General features: G+C 42.3%; 1 protein-coding gene across 1 annotated transcript; it reads left to right on the plus strand.

Annotated features, from left to right (window-relative positions):
- Positions 1–4,311: 4,311 nt before the first annotated feature.
- On the plus strand, positions 4,312–22,125 carry klf3 (Kruppel like factor 3 (basic)). Its single transcript, XM_079338351.1, has 6 exons — positions 4,312–4,631; positions 14,290–14,350; positions 14,990–15,524; positions 16,449–16,596; positions 19,805–19,971; positions 20,072–22,125. Exons 2-6 carry the CDS (start codon positions 14,309–14,311, stop codon positions 20,251–20,253), a joined length of 1,074 nt encoding a protein of 357 aa, XP_079194477.1. The 5' UTR covers positions 4,312–4,631; positions 14,290–14,308; the 3' UTR covers positions 20,254–22,125.
- The last annotated feature ends 1,396 nt before the right edge of the window (positions 22,126–23,521 follow it).

Genomic DNA, 23,521 nt, shown 5'->3' on the forward strand with positions numbered 1-23,521 from the left:
CCCGATGGCAGGAGGCTGAAGAGGCTGTGTAAGGGGTGGGTGGGGTCGCTCACAATGCGGGTTGCTTTGCGGGTGAGGCGGGTGCCGTAGAGGTCCAGAAGAGAGGGGAGCGGGACACCGATGATCCGTTCAGCCGCCTTCACTGTGCGCTGCAGGGTCTTGTGGTTGGCAGCAGTGCAGCTCCCCAGCCACACAGTGATGCAGCTGGTCAGGATGCTCTCGATGGTGCCTCTGTAGAAGGAGCACATGATGGGTGGGGGTGCTCGTGCTCTCTTCAGCTTACCCTCTTCAGTAAAGCCGACGGCATGTATTTTTATTCTGAGGAGTTTTTTTAAGTTAGTGTGCACACGGTTGAAGAAGACGTCACAAAAAGTAGAGTCAAACTTAAACCAACTTCATGGGATTGAATTTTTAGCCCTAAATATAGTAATAAACGTCATGCCTTGTCCTGTCACGTTCAGGTGAAGGTGGATGGATTATCATGACCACAGGCCCTGGACACTTAGCGTAGACCCCTACCTACTATACCTGCACTGCTTATTGTTTAATTATCCTAACGCTGTCTTCATGGCTCAACTTAACTACGTAACATTAAAGTTCTGTTGGGCATTATGGTCCTTGCACAATCTTACCAGGTAAAACATGAGAATGTGGAACTTCCTCTTATGAATCACATGCTCAATCTCTCAAAGTTATTTTCCTTTCCTTCCTTTTATATACCTAAAATAATTTGTAGTTCCAGAAACAGATGTTTTCAGCTTGCACTACCGCTCTGTCTCTCTCGTTGACTGTCTCATCCCTTCCCATGAAAATCACAAGTAGCAAGAAGGCTAAGAATATTTAGTCCAATATATGAATAGTAAAAATACTTCATTTAAAAAATACTTCTCAGGGCAAGAGTCCCATTCTCCAGGCCCCGGACATTTGAACAACAATGTCTAATTTTTTACCCTATCAATGTTGAATGTAGTTCAACGCATTGACTGATTAATGAAAGAGTGCAGAAAAACAAGTTGGCTACCAGAAATGATAGTGAAGCAGTTTCATTACTTGCACAAAGATTGCACCAGTCACATCAGCTCTCTCATCGCCTCAGCCCGACCTCATGCAGAAATGACTTTGCGGCTGGCTGGAAACATTCTGGTTTAAGTCAGAGCAAAAGTCAGCTGCTAGCGTCCAAACCTGCTGCCCACCTCGAACATTCATCAAAGTTTTTAGGAGGTTTTTTTGCATGTTTACCTATTACTGTAGAGTTTGTATTGTGACATTTGTCTACTTTAGTGTTGATCATTTTCATTGAAAGCAAAGATTGAAAATTAGGTGTCTTTTAAGGTCTGCTAGACCTGCACCCTGTGTCATTTTCACTTTTGTTTTTTAATAGTTTTATTTATCTGGGCACAGCGTGCATTGACGTCTTTTCAATACAACTGAATAGATTTAACAAGTCAACAAGAATTTTCATCTGTTCCACATAAAATTAACTTCAAACAAAGTAAAACTTAAAACAAAGTAAAACAGAGGACAATAAAGAAACACGTCTGACAACACAAACTACATCAACTAGATGATATAAAACTATAAACACTGTGGAACAATGTTTATCCTGCTGCTACAAAGTGTTAAAACAATATCCATATCAAATATTCAATAAATGTAAAAAAAAAAAGTTCAGTGAACATCTCGTTGTAGATATCATATCTGAACTGTTTGAAAAATCATAACAATCATAAGAAACTTAAAACCTACAGTTCACAGCTCAGGAATGAGAGAAACAACACTCATATCATGTAACTTTCATTATGTCAAGTCTTACGTCTTGTTTCTGTCTTTTGATCACATTAACTCTTTTTTTGACACAGAAACACACTCGTGACGCTGACTAATCCCACCACCGTGCTCTCATCATGCACTGAGCGATATCACCCTGTCCCACGCTCCACTTCACCTGCTGACGGAGCTGGCTAAGCCGAAGCGGATGTGTGTTCAGACTTGAAAGACTTACAGAAATAGTAATGTAAAAATCATCCATGAACTCACAGCTGTCCTATCAACACTGCCTTGTCTCAACAGCAAGTTCAGAAGAAGAGCAAACTGCGGCATCACCTCGCTGCACAGAGAGTGGAAGACAGGCGCTGCAATGACAGATGTCTTCATGTCTCGTGTGTGTGTGTGTGTGTGTGTGTGTGTGTGTGTGTGTCTGTGTGTGTGTGTGGGTTCTGCTCTGCCCAACTTCCTTTAAACCGAAGAGTTAAGTTTAAGGTCCTGTGCTCTTTGCATTCAGCCAAACACAGTGATAATTAAACCTCAAGGTTTGTTCCTGAAGCATCAAAGATGAGAACATTATTCACACTTGAAGCAAATCAAAGAGCTTCACAGAGTTACAGACGAAACATTTGGAACATAAAGCGCCTTAAAGGAAAAAGACATCCTACAGTCTTACTTGGGTTGGGGACCGCAGGACAGCTGATTCAAGTCCTGGTGTGGACCAAATCTGGAAATTGGTGTGGCAGCAGGAGAGGTGCCAGATCACTTCCTGAGCACTGTTGAGGTGCCCTTGAGCAGGGCACCAAACCCCACCCCCTTCCCCACTGCCTCAGGAGTGTTCGCTGTGGGCAGCCTCGTCACTCTGACATCTGTCCTGTAACGCACGTCCACAGGATACTCTCTGTGCATGTGTGGGCATTTCAACCTATTTGGATGAATGTAGTGTTTGTTAAATGTATTCAAATATAAAATCAGAGGAGCGATAAAAGACAGACATGACAATGCATCAAAATACAAAACTTTTTAATGTATCTTAGTATGAGCAATAAATGATAACGGTCTTTTCTGTGAGTGCTTGAGTGCTGTGACTACAAAGTTTTATCCTCGCTGCAATAAAAAACAGCACTACTGTAAAAAACTAGCTTAAAGTTTTTCATCTGGTAATGAAACAGAATACAATGAATACAGATGCATTTAACTGATGTGCAACAACAAATCTATAATGTTATGTCATCAGTGTGTTAGCCCTGCAGGGGCGAAGGTGACCTACGAAGACGCTACCAGCACACAGCTGTTAATCTCTTTGTATGTAGAACATTTGTAGAACATTAAACATGTGTAAACAAATGTAACATTAAGCAGACGTGACCAACAATTTATAAATGAATACTTAGAGGCTTATGCATGTGAAAAACGTGTTGCATGTAGCACAGTGCATCATGCTGTTTTATAAATAAGTAGTAGTGCTTTGTTGCACTTGGCATGTTCCCAAAGATAAAGAAGAAGGAAGTGTTGACAGTAATTACTAAGAACATCCTGATGATAGATTTAAATGGACACCTGCCAGATGATTATACAACAAGTTTCAACTGAGGCTACAGGGGGGAAAAAACAGAATTTTCTCTGTCACACATGTTGTACGTGACTGGGAGAAAATTGAAAAATTAAATGTTACTCTGTGCAAGAAATCACAGACGGTCCAGACACAAAGTCCCAAAACGTGAAAAAAAAATCATGCATAAATTCATACCTAGTGTGCATTGCAATTAGCATTGCTAACGACGTCAGCCTCGGAAATATTTTTCCACACATGAAATTCTTGAACATTTCTCAAGAAATTTTGATGGACTTCGCTGAAAACTTGAGTTGCCTGTTGAAACATGCGTCTTACAGCGAACAATATGCCTGTCAGGGGTGCAGGGGTGGGGTGTCTCAGAAAGGAAAGACACCACCTAAAAGAACCAGTAAGTGGCAGAGAAGGCAGCAGAGGCCAACACCATGTTATAGTAAAAATTCTGGGTGAAGTGGGAGTGACAATTTCTGTTTTGTGTTTTCAAATGCAGCTAGCCTTGAAAATGAGTTTCTAGGAGTGTGTGGTAGAGTTGTGGTAAGCACTATTAATGTGTTGATAATGATTGTTGTATTTTATTTAATGAGTTAAGCATATATTATGTTAACTTCTCCCACAGCTCTAATTTGGGGCTGTAGTACCGCTTGTTTACTGCTTCCTTTTGTGTATGCCTGTCAGCCTAATTTAAAAAAAAAAATACATCCGCTACTAAAACATTAACCAAGAAATGTTATTAAGGAAACAATGCTGTTGTGGTTAAATATTACAATTGTTGTGGCTTGAAAAGAATTCAAGTTGTTGTCTTCTCCACACTTGAAAAGAAAATAACAAAGCATCCGCAAAAAAAACACGCACACGCACTCACCTCCCCGCCCTGGCCCCGCCCCGCTCCGCCCTGGCCCCGCCCAGCGACCCGACCCGGCCCCGCCCAGCGGCCCGACCCCACGCAGAAGACACAGACAGCGGATCATGTGACAGCACTGCAACTGTTTCTAAACTACAAACCGGAGAGAGAGAGAGAGAGAGAGAGAGGGAGAGAGAGGGAGAGAGAGAGAGAGAGAGACAGAGAGAGAGAGAGAGGGGGAGTTTCGTAACTTGGGGAAGTTTTGTATCCATCGATCACTGGACACTGTCTCGTTGTTTTTCTCATGTCAGTGATCCAGCGGAGCGTCGCCTGCGTCACCTTTTCAGCCGAGTTGCCTCATTGAGTTTTGCCTCTATTTTTTGCCGATCAGCAAGGCAGCAGTGAAACTACCGTCTCTCCTCAAAGGAATAGACTGAGCACTTCACCTGAGCAGTAAGTGTGATCCTCGATATCTCTCTCCTTAATGTTTCCTGTTGGGACTTTTTTACACTGAGTGTGAGTGACCCCCCCTCTGCCTCTTATTTCTGATCTAATGAACGGTGGTAAATGTCTTTTAAAAACAGAATCTGTTGTGTTAAAGTTGTTGTGAGGAAAAGAAGAAGTCCATAAATTCCGGCTTGTGGGACTTTTTAATGAGCTCGAGCTGCTTGAGTCTAATTAATTGGCCTTGCCAGCTAATTAAACTCACATTTGGCAGTGCTTGATGTGTTGTTGTTAGTTTGTTTAATTAAAGTTGAATCATGTTGCCTTTTGTTTAATAGGTTTGATCAAAACAAGCGTCATGTTTTATTGCTTGATGACTTCTGATCGTAACTCGGCAGATAAGTGATGCAAGCCATCAGAAAGGCTGCAGAGTGTCAAATCTATTTATAGCCTATAGATCCTTTTTTAGAGCATGGTGTTGTTTCATTTATTCAAACTTACAAACGGGGTGAAATACAGGCTGTTAGTTCTGTCAGAGGCTTGTGTGTCTGTTGTCTGCGTTTCATAGGACACTGGTGAGAATTAAACCCGAATCGATACCTGTGTCGATAACATGGCACGGAACCAATACTAGTGGATTTCTTGTTTTTAATTGACTAAGATCACGCGCAAAACTTCTTCACAATATCTCTCTTTATTGTAGCAGTGATTCAGTGATTAGCCTTTGGTTAAAAAAACATGGCTGGAGATCTTAATAGAATAGCTTCTGTAATTAATTATCATTATTTAATTAGATTGTATAGTTGTAGAGAAATTGGTATAAAAATGTGTCAAAATACTGACAACCTTCAGCGAGGTTTCACTGCCTGTGGTTGTTAGATTTAGATAATTATCCCTCAACAACCTTTGACCACATCTGATTGTGTAAATTTGAGATTTTTGACAACAGTAATGGCACCGTTAATACGTTTCTTGTTTAGTTTCAGGAATGTAACTACAGTGTTGAGTTGTTGTTTTTTGCACATCATAAATAAAAAACTAAAGCTGCTTGAGTTCAGTGATAGGACTTAATGATCCACTGATTATCAAAACGGTCACTTAGTCACTTGATTAATGTATTCAGTGATTAATTGCTTCATCAGCTGTAAGCAATGTTGACGGACTGAATATGTGGCAGAATGATGGTGTGTGTGTGTGTGTGTGTGTGTGTGTGTGTGTGAGACAAAGAGTTTCACAGTGCCACATATGACAGGTGTGTGTGCTACAGATTCACACATGAAGTCAGACCTGCACTTTTTTGTCTGTTCTCTTCATCTTTAACAATCCGCATCTCTCTCTCTCTCTCTCTCTCTCTCTCTCTCTCTCTTTTTCACTCTCCGAGTTTCTGCATCTCTGTCTCTCCCTGTTTCCTGTGCTTTGTTTCAAGGCTGAGGCTTGCGTCACACATTCCACTTGGCATATGAAGCCCTTATCCTGTTTAGAGCCCGGAGAGAGGAGGGGAGAGAGAGAGAGAGCCAGAGACTGATAGAGAGAGAGAGAGAGAGAGAGAGAAGGGAGGAGAGAGGGATGTGGATGTGGGGGGTGGAATGAGGGCGACCTCCCTCTCTCTCTCTCCTCTCTCTCTCTCTCTCACTGCTTCTTTGTCTTTCAGTCCTTGCTTACTTAAAAAAAAAAGTTTCAAAAAGAATGCAAGGAGCAGATATCAAGTCAGATTTTTTATTCATTTATTTGTTTATTTGCAGGTGTGACACACTTTTAGGCACACACACCCCGAATACCCCACCCACACCTACGCCTTTTTTCCTGAATCAACATGCTGATGTTATCTGGTGGAACAAACTGCGCCGGAGTGTTAACACACACACACACACACCACACACACTAACGCAAGGCTCAAAGGGCACGTCCCAGGGAACATTAGGGCTAAACATTAAACTCCTGGATGCTGAATGGTTGTTGATTCTCCGTTAGAAGTTAAGAAATTAGGACACTGCTCAACAGACAGCCGTAAACATAAAAAGCTGTAACTAGTTACACAACGTCACATGCGTGCCAGCACATGCACGCACATACGCAGTCATGTCAAAGCACACACACACACACACACACACACACACACTTTGAAACCACTAGATTGAGCCACTGAGACTCTTTTCTCACCGCTGGCCCCCTCCCCATGTTTGAGGTTCATTGAAGTTTTGTCATACTTTGGTTGAAACCCACTTCGTTTTCTGTCTCCTGCTTGTTCTTTCCACTTCCATTTTGACATAGTTTGGTCACAGCGGCTGTTTTCTTTGCCCTTTCTCTCTGTCTTTCCCCCCCTCTCCCCTCTCTTTTTTTTTAAGGCAGAGAGGTGAAGTGTGTGTGTGTGTGTGCGTGTGTGCGTGCGTGTGTTTGTGTGTTGAGGGGGAGTGAGTAGACAGGAAACCACAGGCCCCCTGCAGCAATACCCCCTATTTGGCTTCACTCTCCTCCTCCTCCTCCTCCTCCTCTTCTTTACACCCCCCCGACCCATCATGCAGTGTGGAAATAATAACAGTCAAACTAAACTCTGAGGGCTTCCGCTTCTCTCTCTCTCTCTCCTCTGGCAGCCTCGCTCGTTCTCTCCTTCCCGCTGTCCTCGGTCGTCTGGAAAGACTCAAAACCTCGCTCTCTTTGACAAGTCTGGATCAACGTGTACGCGTATGTGTGTGCATGTCATTGTTTGAGCCTTATGTCAACTCCAGTGTGTCTTTGGAAATGTGTGTACCCACGATGGGTTTGCATGTGTGTGATGATGGATCCTGTTTCCTCTCCCCCGCTGACGGCCCCCTCTGGCTTCCCCCCGGGGTCTGCAGGCTCGCAGCCCCACAGTCTGCTGGAGAGGAGCGGAGAGGGGCTACGTGGTTTTGAGTGTTTGGACGTGTGTGAGTGTTTCTGTGGGGGAGTGAAAAGAGGGGAGGAGAGGGTAAGGAAACTCAGATGAGGGAATAGGAAGCCAAAATAAAAGGATAGGGGGCTTGAAGTGAGAGAAGTCAAAAACATACATTCCTGAAAATTGTAGGACAGCCTACCAATGAAATATTCCTGATTTGCTTCCTCACATCTGACTCTCACAGCGTGAAGTTTTCTCTATCAGGGGAGGAGACGGGAGGCTCTTAGGAGGCAAGACATGACGTAAATAAGATGCTTCAATCCAAGATGGTAAACATCTGACAGAGTCTGACGCTTAATGACTGCTTTTCTCTTCATGTCAGTGCTGCATGGAATTAGTCTATTAACAGTATCAATCAACATGTGGGAAAGAACGAACTGGAAGGGACAGGTAAATTCATCCTTTTGCATTTACATTGGGATCTCAGTCATGGAAATTTTTCAATGGTTTTGAGTGATAACACCAGAAGTCTGAACAGATGGGGCGTCGTTGCAGGAGTATGAAATCATACACATGAATCACAGAGGAACAGAGGGAGATGAGAGTTAAAAAGTAAAGTTTACCATATTCCAAAACTGTAATTATAGAAGTGCTGCTGGTTTGAAACCCAGAGGATGCAGACCAAGTCTGGAGATTGGATTGGTCGGCGGAGAAATGCTGAGGTGCCCTTAAGCAGGGCACAGAACCCCCAGCTGCTCGGGTGCTCGTTCATGTGCAGCACTTAAACCCTGACATCTCTCCATTCGTGCTCGTTTATAGGATCCTGGTTGTGCATGTGTATGTGTGTGCAGCAGAGTGTAAAAGTGAACTTCCCCTGGTGGGATCAATAAAGAGAAAAAAAAAAGGTATCGATGAGGAGAAAGAAGTTTGTGATGGAGTACATTTGATGAAGTGTCAGACGGCGTGTGAGGCAAAAACGAACAGCTGAGGAAAAGGAAAAGTTAAACGCTGGATTATTAGTCTGCCACCTTGATGAGTCATGTAATTCAGAGTGTAAATTGAGAATAATCAGTTGATTCCCTGCGGGCTGTAAAAGTGGCGTTCTGTGATTAACATGAAGCGGTTCAAACTGAGAAGTGAATCTGTACTTGTATGTGTACGATTTGTCGTGTAAAACTTAATTCTGTTTTAAAACCAATGTTTTAAAAAAAGAAAAAAAAAGGTCAAAAACGGCGTAAGAGTAGGAAACAGCGGACTGTGTGTGTGTGTGTGTGTGTGTGTGTGTGTGTGTGTGTGTGTGTGTGTGTGTCTACTGCAGCGTGTTCTTGGACAGAGCTGGTGTCTGGAGGTTTCTGCTCTCTCTGGTGATCTCATCATCTCCAGCCTTTTGCCATTACAGGGTCTGTGTGTGTGTGTGTGTGTGTGTGCAGCTCTGTATGTGTCTGTGTACATTTGAGCAAATATGCGTGTCTGTAATCTTTTTTTTGTGTGTGTGATTTAGTGTGTGTATTCTGTTGAGCTAGCAGAAACGTGGTGTGCGGCTGTGAATGTGTGTAAGTACATGCATGTGTGTGAGTGTGTGGTTGAGTCAGTAGCCAGGGGCTCCACAAGCCACAATATTTTCCCCTTCAGTCATGGTGTTTTATATCATTTGTAGAGAGGGAGCGAAAGAGAGCGGTGTAAGGTTCAGATAAAACAGCAGAAAAGAAATGATGAGGAGTGAGTGAAGAAGATCTGTAGCTGATGAGAGAGAGAGAGAGAGAGAGAGAGAGAGAGAGAGGAGTGTGGGACGTGTTTGTTGAGTGGGTTGGGGTTGAGTACACAGTAGCTCTACTGACCTAGAAGGACAATATTTGCAGACCACACTTGACGTGCACAAACACACACCCACATGTAGCGCGCACGGGGAGAAAAATTTCCTCAACAACCCAGGAAGATCTTAATTATTCACAAACAGCTGCAGAACACGCTGCTTTTGACTTTATAATCCTCTAACATTTACTTCTCAAATGTAAATGCTTCATTAAAGGAGCAACCAGCACTTTTTAGACTGCTCTTTTTTCACAAAAGTGCAGAAACTAAGCTCAGCTGTCACCACGTCTTTGTACCCTCGTATTGATTCCAAACAGCGTTATATTGGATTCCCAGTCTGTGAATTGAAATTGCTTTTTGGTGTCTTAGAAGCAGGGCACAGCGGGAGCTCCACACACACACATACAGCCAGAGATGTGCGCACACTCCCCTGCTGGTTCCGCTCATCCTGTCTTGCCTCTGTTACTAACTCTGAAGGCGAAATGTCACAGGGACGTAAAATACCGTGAATTTGTTAAGGAAACAAACAAAATCAAACCACCACTAACAACGACAAAAATCAACAACAGACCATCCATTTCAAAAACTCTCACAAGACGACATTTAGAGTCACATTACTGAAGAAATGGCGTCAGAAAGTCTTGAAGAGGCAGCAGGTGAACACTGGGAATGTTTGGTATTTCTTGCTTAAAGCTCCCGGGAGAAGTTTTTAGCTGGTGATGAAACAGACTGAAATGAATAAAGAATCCTCCACAGGTGCTTCAAAAGTAAACCAGCCTGTCAGCAAAAAGATTTTAATTATTCTACGTGGTTATTTAGTTTTTCACACAGCGCTGCAGGAGGGAGGTGTCAGACCAACAGCACGCAGCAGAAACAGCTTTAAAATAAAATCCCACCAAAGATTCTTTGTAAGATTTGAGATGAAGAATGAGGAACTCTTTCTTTGCTTCAGAAAACACTACATACATATTCACAGGACGACCAGATCAACAGAGAGATAAAACTAAACTTTGCCTCGCGAGCCGAGAGCCGAAAGTCCTTCACAGGAGCTTTAAAACAAAAAAAGGACTATTTGTGTTTAATGGAATATTTGCTGCCTATTTCTATCCAATGATTTGTCGATGATTCATTGCAGTAAACTGATTCATGCTCCAATCATCCGTCCCCAGCTGTGTTTTCTCTTGTAAAAAAAAAAAATGTTTCAAAGCTAAAATACACGTCTTTCCTGTTATTGTCTGAATCTTATTGTTTTTCACGTTTATCATCACACCGAGGGGAAAGTTTGTCTTATTCACAAGGCTGATCTTCAAACACTCACCATCCTGCTGTCACATGCTGCCTATTCTCCCCCTCTGTTCGTTCCCACATGTGGGAAAGCCCAGCCATCCGGCTTACATACACCGCCCTTCAGATTAAAACACACAACGGGAGTAACACGCTGCCGCTACAACATGACCCAGATTTCTTCCACAGTGACCTAAACTCCCCCCTGTCTTTTTTTCAAACCAATGAGGAGCACATTTATCCCACTTCTCGTTAAATGTCTTTGGGCCTCTGACATGCAGGTATGTATCAGCTCCCACTTTCACATACGCAGGTGAACTTTGAGTGAAATAGTGTGTCCCAGGGTCTGTGTGTGCTCTTTCTAGGTAATGTTCTCCGAGCGCTGCAGGGGTTAAAGTTTGAGTGACAGGTGAACTGCTGATAGCTGAGCAAATGACATCAAACACAGTCACACACATGTGTCTTCTGCTTCCAGTCAAACTCTGCAGCGTTTGAAATTATCACATTTTGGTTCCAAGAATCCCCACACATGTTCGTTTGTTGTGGCACGTCACAGACCAATAAAGGTTTGTTTTTTAGGCTTCAGGAGAAGTTAAATCATTCCTGACAGTTTCTGGCTCTGCTAACCTTTGACTCCTTCCGGGAAAGATTAGCAGCAGTCTCAGAGAACTGTGGTGGATACCACCTGCAGGCAAAGAGAGGAACAGCTGCTGCAACAGTATGACCGCACTCACTGCTGCAAGGTGGTGCACGGGTTTGACTTAATGTGGGAACGAGCTGATGGTGAACGGAAAAAGTTTCCATTCACAATAAAGATGAAGTGCAGTTTTTAAAGGGATACTTCACCCATTCACCCAAAAAGCGTCATATTGCATCACATGAAGAAAACTTCCAGGCAAAGAAAAACATATTTTTCTTGTCTCAGGGCAAAATGAACCATTCAACACTACTACCATGTTTCTAATGATACACAGCTTCATGTAAATGGGTGAAGTATCCCTTTAAAGATGAAGTGCAGTTTTTAAAGATGAAGTGCAGTTTTGGTTATGATACCAACATTTTAAACTTGGATTTTTTTTTTTTTTTAATGTCCATAAACTGCATGCAAACTACTGCACACTGTCTGGATTGCAAAAAATGGTACTGACATTTTGTTCTTAAAAACACGTATTGAAAAGAAAAAATCAAAAACTTTTCTGTCAGTGAAAGTTGTAGGTGCATCGCTGTTTTGGTTGCAAACTGAAACGATTACCTCGTTTAGGGTCAGACATAGGGTGTGAGGGGATTTCCACAAATGGATCAGTTTGTTGTTTTATAATTTGTGTAAAACGTGGGATGGTAAAACCTTTTCTGTGTTTAAAGTGTAAACTGACTCAGAGGCTGCATCTTTTGTACTGTCACAGTTTCGTGATCCGCCTGTTTGTCTTTCATAACTGCTCTTATTGTCACCTCTTTGTGCCATTCACAATCACAATTGAACAACTGCTTGACCTCTACATGAACTACTGCACAATACAAACCCGGATTAGAAAACACACCCATAAAGACATATGCACACACGACCACACAACCACACACACACGCACACACACACACACACACACACACACACATACGCACACACACGCACACACGCACACACCAAGAAACCACCTGACTGCAGTTTCTTTGTTTCTTTGGAGCCGGGTAAAGGGCGAGGCATCAGTCGTCATGTTCACACCCTTCCTGACCCAGCAAACCAACATCCTGCTCTGCTATTGGACCATCTGCACTGTGTGTGTGTGTGTGTGTGTGCGCATGTGTGTGTGTGTGTGTGTGTGTGTGTGTGTGTGTTTGCGAGGGCGTGACGCCTGTGTTCTTGCCCATTTGTTAATAATTAAAGGCTAACATGTCTCCAGACTGTGGACTTTAATCAGGTCAAACACACAGACTCCCTCAGGGTCAATTCTTTGACAGTTCATGTTGCCTAAATGCTCACACAAAAACACACACAGATAGAAATACACACACACACACACACACACACACACAACGAGCTCTTAAAAACCCGCTCAATTAGGCTCAAGCAGAGTCACTGCAGCTGCACCTGGACAAGCAAAGGTAACTGGAACCTTTTTGAAACCTCACACGCTTTTGATCCAAACTCTCAACAGGTCTTGGTTGTTGTCTGTGTGTGTGTGTGTGTGTGTGTGTGTGTGTGTGTGTGTGTGTGTGCGTGTGCGTGTTATTGTGTGCTATCACTATCTTGTCTTTGACTCCAGACAGTTTTGAGCCACATCCCACCTTTAAAAGGCCTCGCAGGCTGGTGAAAACAAATCATAAAAGTGTCTGTAGTCCTGTCTTAGCAGCCGGACACGCATGACGTTAATTGCTGCTTCTTCTTTTTTTTTTTTTCAAAACACAGGCTGACAAATTGTCAAATAGTGACAGATGTGAGAAAAGAGGACTTTCTGGTGGCAATTGTAAAAAAGTAGAGAGGAGGAGACGAAGTGTAAAAATCTGACAGAACAAATATGCTAGCTTGTTGTCCTACTTGATTTACTAGGAGGGTCAGTCACGAGCACTTCCACGCAGACAAACACGCTAAAGAAACTTCTCAGGCGTCTTAAATACAGATGTCTGTCATTTCGTTTCCCTCCGTGTGATTTAGTTTCAGTTCTTCTTGGAAGAAGTGTGGAAACTGTGTGCGTGTGATTGTGTGTGGGGGTCTTTAACTGTGGGGATGATCTAAAAGATTCAACACGTGGAACATTTAACAAACAGATAAAAATAAATGAGGGGTCAGATTATATACATTACTAAATAAATAAAAAGTCTCTGTACTGTTTATTTTATTTCAGCCTAATTCAAAGCTCTATAAGGGTCTCGGGTCGTAATTATTAAAAAGGACGGCACTCTGAGGTGGATTAACTCTAAATATAAACCGGGATTGACAAGGTTATGAGTTCAGAGTATGTTACCATGGTAACTAAGAAGGTAAAAAGAAAGCCATGTTAAGTCAAACTGAGCAGACCTGACCTATACCTCTCCGTATTGGAGACTTTCTTGTTTTTTAAATGTCGAACATACAGACACTCTGTCTAAATTGCACTAATGCTTTCCAACGCTCCCTTTCCTTTCCTCCAGGCAGCTTTGTGTTCAGACTTTGACTGATGATCTGTAGTCTGTGAAGTTCATTTAAATAACAGAGATGGTATCTTTTTGAAAAGGTGTGGTATCTAATAGTTCAAAAGTGCATTTTGATCCCACGTTTTGTGAAGCTCATTTTATGAGTTATGGTGACATCAGAACAGTAAAAGATCAAATCAATCAGTTGAAGAGGGCGGGTGACAGTGAAGCCATGTGATTGATTTGTGTTTGTGAAGTACTAATTGGACTTAATCGCCTCTTTTAATGTCACTTTAGTGTTATGTCAAAGGATGCATGAATCACCTCAAGACCACAAACATTTAACCTGTGATCTTTTGAAGGGACTCAAACCTGAGGTTGAGAACCACTGAACTGTCACCAATCAGTATTTGCAAAGCTGATTTTTTTTAAATTTACATTGAGAACTTTGTTATATCAATCACCTGAACATATGGTCTTATTTCTATTTAAATGCTTACTGGACAGATTTGCCTTTCCTTCCTCTGAAACATGTTATTGATAGTTAGCACACTGTTAATGTGCCATCATGTATTTATTTATTTATGGATGTATTTGCTCTATTTGTAGGAGCCTGGCGCGAGCAGCCATGCTGATGTATGATTATCCTCTGAAGACAGACATGGAGACGGTAAGTCACCTGTGTGTGTGTGTGTGTGTGTGTGTGTGTGTGTGTGTGTGTGTGTGTGTGTGTGTGTGTGTGTGTGTGTGTGTGTGTGTGTGTGTGTGTGTGTGTGTGTGTGTGTGTGTGTGTGTGTGTGTGTGTGTGTGTGTGTGTGTGTGTGTGTGTGTGTTTAGTTGCTGGTGTTTTTGTGCCTGTATTTGTGTGTTTCCATCATGCCTGAACATGTTTTTGGTAAACAAAAACCTAAACACACACACACACACACACACACACACAACCCCACTACGTGTCTAGACAAACTGGTTCCCACATTCCACTTCTTCCTGGACAAACAGGCTGCTGTACAGTGGACATTTGCATACAATGAGAACAAACACTGCCAGGCAGTAGGCTAATGGTCGCACACACACACACACACACACACACACACACACACACACACACACACATTGAGACATAACATTAATCCGCTCTCAAACAGAGCTGGGTTAAAGTTTTTTTGGCTGGCTGTAGCTGTTTGTGTCACAGAAACATGTTTCCCTGTTATTCAATGCAGAGCGGATATTTTTAACGGACTTTCTGCTCTTTTGTCCCCCCTTCCCTGCTTCCACCTCCTGCATCCTCTCCTCTTCCTCTCTCTCACAGTCCTTCTACTCATCGTTAGTGAAAACCCCGGAGCCATACGGAGTCATCTTCTCCCATCCCACCCACCTCTACCACCCCTCGCACATGCACGCCTTCCCTCAGTCCCAACCACACACCCAGATGGAGCCTGTGGACCTGTCAGTCAGCAAGCGTTCCTCTTCTTCCTCCTCCGCCTCCTCCTCCCCTCCCTGCTCCTCCGCCTCCTCCCCTGCCTCCTCACGCAGCTCCCCGCCTTCCCCCTACTGCTCCGCGAGTCGCGCCTCCCCCCACTGCTCCCCCCAACACTCCCAGCTGCGCTCCTCGCCATCCCACAATCTCCCGACGCCAACTCCCTCACTTCCATATCCCACCATGGTGGCTCCTCTGATTGGCTCTGGATCCGGGGTCATCCAGAGGTCCGGGGTCATGGTGTCTCCAGTTATGGTGCCTCTGTCCGTCCTGTACTCCTCGCCCCTCCACCTGCACCAATCGATCATGGTGAGCCCACAGGTCGCCAGTGAGGAGGAGCATCATCGAAGCAGAGAGCACAAGTCAGGTGAAGACTTCATAACTTTTATTTATTTTTTTCAGACATGTTGCAAAAGCCTCTCTGCTCCTGTCGGGAGTTTTGAAACAGACTGAAAAATACTGATGTGTGCCTTAAAAGTGAAATTGAAATCATTGAAATCTGTACGCCATTAACCCAAAATGTGGAAGTGCCTTTCATTTCCTCTGTTCCTCAAAGATTCATTTCAGCACAATCTTTTTTCACTGGAAAATTGTGTTTCAGTTTTTTGAGGGTTTTTTTATGGTCAGATGGAGGTCACTGAGTTTCAAGCAAAGTCAGGCATAAAGCAGAGTCAAAGCAGGACTGTGAGCTAAATTCATGTTTAGTAAAATAGCGAGGTCAATGCTAACAATGATGCAAGATGCATTTCAAAGCTGAGACTGCGGCTGTTTCTATGGAAACGCTTTTTTAAGCTAACTTTTGAACGGTCAAAGAGTTGGAGACTTAAGCTTCCTGGAACAGCTACAATGCTCCCGCCTGTCCGTCAAACAAACCACGCCCCTAATTAGGATAATTTATTCAAAATGTCCCGTGTACAGTTTGAACACATAAAAAATGAGCTATTCAGATCAAAAACCTTCTTTGAACTGAACTGTGAACTTGTTTGGCTGCTGTTAAAATGGTCATTTTAAGGGACGCCAGTATCCTCGCGGTTGGTTTGAACACCTCATGTACAGAGGCTATAGTCCTCAAAGCAGGCGACCCGGGTTTGAACCTGACCTGTGGTTTGCTGTGTGTCTTTCCCCACTCTCTCTCTCTCTTCCTTGATTCCTGACTCGACCCACATCCTGTCTCAGTAACACATAAAAGGACCAGAAGTAAATGGGAGTAGTTTAATTCGGGACCTAAAAGGGCTTTCTTAGCTTTTGGAGCCTGTCTTGATTTTTTTTTTTTTTTTTCACATCTTCACAGTTCACTGTGCGAAGCCCCTGGAGTTGCGAGGCGACACCCACGACCTGCACAAGCCAATCAAAACAGAGCCTCGCCCTGAGCTAGCTCATGACCTCCACAGCAGCCATGAGATGAAATCATCAGTCATAAGGATACCACACGAATACGGGTGAGTGACACACAAACACACACTAGTTTTATGTGTTTCATAAGTTTCACTGTGAGCTGCAGCACTTCCCCTTCAGCGTCAAATGGAGGTGCAGTTACAGTTTTCATTTCCACCAGTTTCACTCGGCACGATTCAACAATTTTGAATCAACTTTTATTAAAATACAAACATTTCTTTTATTAAAACTCTGTGTAGCTCCTTTCACACATGCACACCTAAAAATGTCAGAACTGCCTGCAACTCGTATCATCATCATCATCCAGGGTGGTTATTCGACTGTTCCTCATAGTTGTCCGTGTGTGCAATGAAAAGTCAAGATTGTAAATGAGCGAGTGTCCAACACTTTAATGTCAGTTTTATGTCTTTGCATCAATCCTGCATGTTATTAAATGTATTCATGAGGCAGAGAACCCCGGCTGAGCAGAAAAGAACAGACGCGTGAGCCGACAAAAGAACGAAGCAGCATCATGACCTGCTCAACTCTTTGGATGTTACCTGCTGAGTTGACACATTTCATACACACAATACCAGAGGGCTGGCAGAACAGATGAGGAGTGAAGTCAGGCTACAGATCGTAGCTGTTTCGTGGAAATTCTCAAGAGTTTTTCTGCATGTTTGAAAACAGATTTTTGCACAGTAAAGGTATTTCCCTTGAACCAGTTTTATCTGTCGGAGCTCCTGCACTGAAGTTGTGAAGGACCGACAAGCCTTCAAGGACCACTTATGATTATGTTTTGTCAAAATGATAATCTCTCTTTTAGATCTTTGGGGTGAAGTGACAAAATGATAAGTGAAGAAAGGAAGTGTCTCTCTCCTGACTGTCTGTTCTCACGCTCTTAGTTCGAGCACTTCTATGAGAACGCTGGGGAAACAGACCAAGAAACATCTTAATGTAAGAAATGATTTAGTCACATCACAAACCGCTAGTTTTATTTTTTAGAGAAAGTTGTGCCAGAGAAGGGTTCATATAGTCAAACTTTTTAAGGCCAGATTTCTTCAGTCAAATTAAAACAATCATTTTTCACTCAGTTTGGAAGCTCTGTGAAAGCGTGCGGAGACGTGAGGCGTAAACCTGGCAGAGCTCTGTTGCCTCATTTCTTTGATGCCTTGTCATTTTGGAAGCTGATATTCACTTATAGGAAGCTAAAAGACCAGTTTGACTGATAGAGATAACAGAGAACCAGTAACACAACAAGTGTGAGGCGTGTTGGATTCCTTCGGTTCACTGTGGCGTCTTTCATTCATTTCCCGTCTCCTCGATCTGCCACACCTCTCATTACGGCCCGGTACTACCTTCCTATCACTTTCCAGTCAGCCTTTTCTGTTCCTCTTCCTCCTCTCCTCCCTTTTCTTTTTCCTCCTCTCACTCCCACATTGCTCTTCATTTCCGGTAGTTTTTATCGCTCATTGTCCAGAATTTTCACACTTCTTTTTTTCTCTACTTCTGGACCCCCTTCCCCTCATTACTGCCTGTATCCCCGTCCGCCTTCTGTTTCCTCCCCTTGTTACCTCAGCTGTTACGTGCTTATGGCTGTATAAAACATGGACGCACTCTCAGTGACATCACAAATGGTTTCTGAGGAGAGGTTTTGAAGCCCACTGATGGTGTCAAAGGCTAATTCCAGCTAGCTGTCAGTCAATCTGGAAGCAGGCAAAGAGGTCGAGCTGAGGGAAGGCCTTAAGGCTACAACACGTCCAACTGTCGATCAAATCGGCAACACCCCGACTAATACACATTTATGAAAACCTCAAAATCAAATCAAATAATCAAAAACAGAAGAGTTAAAAAAAAATTAACACCTGGACAGTGTGAAAGATTTAAATAAAAAAGCCTTTGATTCAAAATCAGATATTTGAACCAGGATGTAAACAAAGACGTTTCAGCGTGTGTGTAAATCAGACTCCCTGCGCCTCTAGTGGACACTTGCAGGAACTGCACTGTTTACACTGCTGCACTGGCTTCCTTTGCCACAGGCTGCCGTTTCTCTGAACCTCGAAGTTCTTCTGCTTCAAAGTAGCGGCATTTCCTAGAAGACATTTGTGGAGCAGTTAAAGGTGTAATTGTGAGGGAATGCTGCCAGCAAGGTCTTGTGTTGTGTGTGCATGTTTGTGTGAGCGTGCGTGTTTGAGTGCATGCTTCCAACTATACTTAACCTACAGTTATGAGAGCGGTTGCCAATCTTGTAAAAAAAAAAAAAAAAAACAGGGTGTGTCTCCAAGTGTTATCACCTATCCTCTCACAACACACTCACATAGAACCAATGTAAATACACGGTATGTGTACGGTAAATAGGTCAAGTTTGCTCAGTGGCGGAGTGTGTTTAGTGAGGGGTCGACCGAAGTGTGTGTGTGTAACACTGGGGTTTTTCAGAACATTCCTTTACGCAGAGCTGATCTGTAAGGGATTCATATTTCATCACTCAACACCTGCTCTCAACTGCCACACGCGCAAACGTGCACAAACACAAAAACACACACACACACACACACACACACACACACACACACACACACACACACACACACACACACACACAACCTTAGTGATGGTACTGAAAAACAACTCCACCTTGTTTTTGACTCAACTTTAAACATCGCTTTTCTACAATTTTCTCTTCTTTTAAATTTCTTTTCTGCACTTTAATACATTTTACACAGCTTTAACACACGCACACACACACACACACACACACACACACACACACACACACACACACACACACACACAACCACAGTGTGAGATACCCAATCTTCCTCGGCTCTGTTAACTTAAGTATCAGGCTGGAAAGATTTTAACAGATGTACATCTTCTATTACGTTCAGATTCATTTTGAGGCTTAGTTCCCTTCTTTCTTTAGCTGCATGTCAGTGTTGCACAGAATATTTGCATCACATTCATGCACAGTCAGTGTTGAACTGTTTAGCTGCTTCTATGGTTACAACCAAACAAAGCAAAACAAAACAAAGGAAAGGCGGGGCGGGCCTGAAAAACGGCGGGAGATGTTTTTCAGCTTCCTGAGTTATTTTGAATTGGGGAGAAGCTGCAACCGAATGAAACATGTTTTAAGATTTCAACATGATTAAGGGTGTTGGCTATTTCTTGGTCACATGAGATGAAGACGGTAAAGATACCTTTGACCTTTTAACCTTTGAGACAGATGAAGCAGCAGGTTTGAACCTATCTTCTCCTCTCTGTGTCTCTCCTTAGGGGCAACAATCCGTCAGTAATAGTTCACGCAGGCTCACAGCATCCTCTCCCTCCTGACTCCCCCGACTCGCTGAAAAAGCGGCGGATTCATCGCTGTGACTTCTCCGGCTGCAACAAAGTGTACACCAAGAGCTCCCACCTCAAAGCACACCGCAGGACACACACAGGTAAAGGGTCTCATTTTACACACCGATAAACTTTTTGAATATCGTGTTTTTTTCCAGCCTTTAAAGTTGACAGCCATCTCACTTTTTTGTCTTTGTGCAGGCGAGAAACCGTACAAGTGCATGTGGGAAGGATGCACGTGGAAGTTTGCACGTTCAGACGAGTTGACGAGACACTTCCGCAAACACACAGGAGTCAAACCGTTCCAGTGCCCCGACTGTGAACGCAGCTTCTCCCGTTCAGACCACCTCGCGCTGCACAAGAAACGCCACCTCCTGGTGTGAAGCACGCCCCAACCGGGACACTCGAAAGGAACTTGGTGCTGGGTTCAGTGTAGGACTGTACCACTTTGACTTGCTGGGGAGATTTTAAAGAGCAGGCTTTTTGCATTGGACGGTTGTCCTCAGGGTGCACGTTTAAGACCCCTTCACCTCATTAGCCTGAGTGTGAGCTGATGTCAGCTTCTCAAAGCATAACACCAAATGTCAGTTTCTGATTCATCATCTTAGTAGAAAAGAGGTTGTTGAACTAGAACTCTGATCAGCTGGGGAAGATTCAGACACTTGTTAAAGAGAGGCTGCAGAATCTCAGCTGGCCTGAGAAGCAGCACCATCTTGTGGCTGCAGAACCAAACTTCACGTACACCTGCACAGGGCATGCCCGAGCTTCTTCCTGCAACATCGCCTCTCGTTTCTCTGCACGCTTGCAAGTAAAGGTTGTGGACATACCGTAAAAAAAACACACACATACATGTTATTGCTAGCTAGGCCAATATACTGTGAAACTTTTCCAGAATGTATCGTATCACACATACTGTGCGTCGTTTCGAACATACTTCAGCTTTTCTTCCGTCAGCTGCCACTCACACAACGTTAATGCTAAACCCTCCACCACACACCCCATCTGCCTCTACACGCTTTTTTCCCATCTACACCAGGTAGCCAGTGCTCGCTTTCTCTTGTACATAAACGCACACTTTCAAAGGCACACTCAGCAGAAAACATGCACTTACTAAAAGCAGGTCAGCCTCAGTCTGGTGTGCTTTGATTGGTATTTGAGGGTAAAAAATGTGGGAGGGGGGAACTTTGGGTCATTGTATTGTCAGATTGAAGTGTTTATTTTGTGTTTCATTCAGAAATGTGAAGGTTGCTGCACAAGGGCATTATTATTATTAGAGAGGAAAAGACACCACTCGGTTGGTTAAAGGGTAGAAGCAATGAAATATCTAATGTCTTATATCAAGTTCATGTACCTATATGAGTTATTGTTTGGTTTGTGATGTGACACCGTGGTTGCCTTTTTTTTTATTGTATGACACTTTTATATAGGAAAAACAACTCAAAGTGCAAACAGAGAAATACGCCCTTTGATTTTGTTTATCCAGGGCAGATGAGTTTTATTTTAACGCTTCTATAAAATATAAACAATTTGACATAAAGACACATTTAAATCAACCGTTTCTTCATCAAAGGTCATACGAAATAAAACAACTTCTACTCTGCTCTTGTTTTTTTATAAACCAACACAAATTCAGAGCTTAGTTTTCAGTTTTCAAAACATCTGGAGGAAAAAAAATGGTTTTGTTTATAGCATCTTTGTACATACCTACAATGTGCACTTTATACAAAAAATAAAACATTCCCAGAGCCAAATGTTTAAATCACACAAGTTTTATTCACATATCTGCTGGTCAGTTTGATCCCCCGCGTCCTAAAAAAGAAAACCTAACACGGGTCTTGGTTTGTAATCAAGCACTGATTCAGTGACGTGAACACGCGCTCATGCACAGAAACACAACATCAGACACAAACACCGAATGTAGCAGCTCAACTGATCTGCATTTATCCCTGGATACTCTTTACGGTTTGCTTGTAAATGTTTTTGTATCTCTGAAACATAAGTGGTAATATATATGAATATATATATTTTATAATTGATTTGTAGACTGAAAGGGCAATTAAAGGTTTTTATTAAGCATGATTTTGATACTCTTATAATAATGGATATTATACATTTCTATTATGTCTTTTAATCTATTGTGGCAATTCAAAGGGAACATGTTAAACTGTGAACATATATGTGTACAGGTCTATCAGCAATTTTGCATTTATTTTAAAACAGAATATTCATACCACTTAATAAACTTATTGATCATATTTGCAGAAAGCAATCCGGTGTCTTCAATGTGTGTGTGTGTTTGTTTGTGTGTTAATCAGTATTTATAAATGTTTTTAGAGACTGTCCAGATGTCTGTATATCAAACAAAACATCATTCTAAACAAGAAATCCAGAAGATGATCATGATGATGTTTGAATATTCAAATCCACTCACCATCTTTGTCTAGCCTCCCACCTCACCAATGCGCAGGTAAAAAATAATACCACTGCCACTGCAAATGAGCAGAAATTATACCAAATTGAAAAATTATCAACAAAGGTAAAAAGCACCAAAAAAACACTCAAGCACTTTACAAAAGAACCGGTCCAGACCTTTTTTTATGTCATTTGCTTGAGGGTTAGAAACTGTATTTGCTCAAAACAACACAGTTACTCAGACTACTCAACATCCTCCTATCCTACTATTAACCAAAAAACTGAGGGCTCGTCCGGGATTTGAACCCGGGACCTCTCGCACCCTAAGCGAGAATCATACCCCTAGACCAACGAGCCAAGCTGCATTACGGAGCATACCAAAACTAAAAAATATTTAAAACTATGTTGATTTGTTATTTTGCTATAATCCGTTAAATGATTTATTTTTCACTTTTTGGAGACGCAAATAAACGGGACGAACTGCAAGCGCCTTACAAACACAAGTAGCTCGGCAAAGTAAGATGATTCACTGCTGCCCACTTCCGTGTTCGTTTTAAGCCTCTCAGCGTCTCCTACATGCTTTATACTTTAACCACAAGTTATTAATGATTGTTAAGTCTGCTTTGTTTATTTTACAAGAGTCCACATTGTTATGACAAGTAATGTTGTGTACATATTGCACACACAGCCTGAATTATTGACAATAATAGTGACGATATACTGTAGATACAGAAATTTGCGAAATGCTACTGCAAAAGAAGTCATGAGGTTATATAGTTGACCTTTATCCTTCGGATAAATGTCACTGAATTGTGTTGCAGCAAACAAATAGACAGACAGACAGAAACTAATCTTAAAAATTTTTTTATTGTATTGTTTTTGTTTTCTTCTTATTGGAATATTGTTCAATCTTTTCTTGTCTGTTGTCCATTATTGTAGTTTGTATTGTTTACTGTCCTATGTAATCAGTTTGTATATTTCTGTTGTATTTTTAAGTGGTGTATTTTTAAGTGTTTTGTCTTTTGTGTAAGAAAGAAAAATAGCCCTATAAATAAAATAAAAAAAAGTGGAAACTCAGTTTCAGTTTGTAAAAGTTTAATGATGATACAAACAAGAAAGCACAGTACTGCAATAACTGAAGTTTTTAACTCCAATTTATTTCAGATGTGGAAAAAAACAACTTTTGAATGAGACAAAGAGTAGCCTATATATAACTACAGGTCAAGACTATTAGGTAGG

This window comes from Symphodus melops (genome assembly GCF_947650265.1).
Source record: "Symphodus melops genome assembly, chromosome: 2".
Lineage (NCBI taxonomy): Eukaryota > Metazoa > Chordata > Actinopteri > Labriformes > Labridae > Symphodus > Symphodus melops.

Coding starts and splice junctions, on each gene's coding strand:
- klf3 (XM_079338351.1), top strand. CDS start 14,309: ATGCTGATGTATGATTATCCTCTGAAGACAGACATGGAGACG. Junction 15,525..16,448: donor AAGCAGAGAGCACAAGTCAG/GTGAAGACTTCA, acceptor ACATCTTCACAG/TTCACTGTGCGAAGCCCCTG. Junction 16,597..19,804: donor AGGATACCACACGAATACGG/GTGAGTGACACA, acceptor GTCTCTCCTTAG/GGGCAACAATCCGTCAGTAA.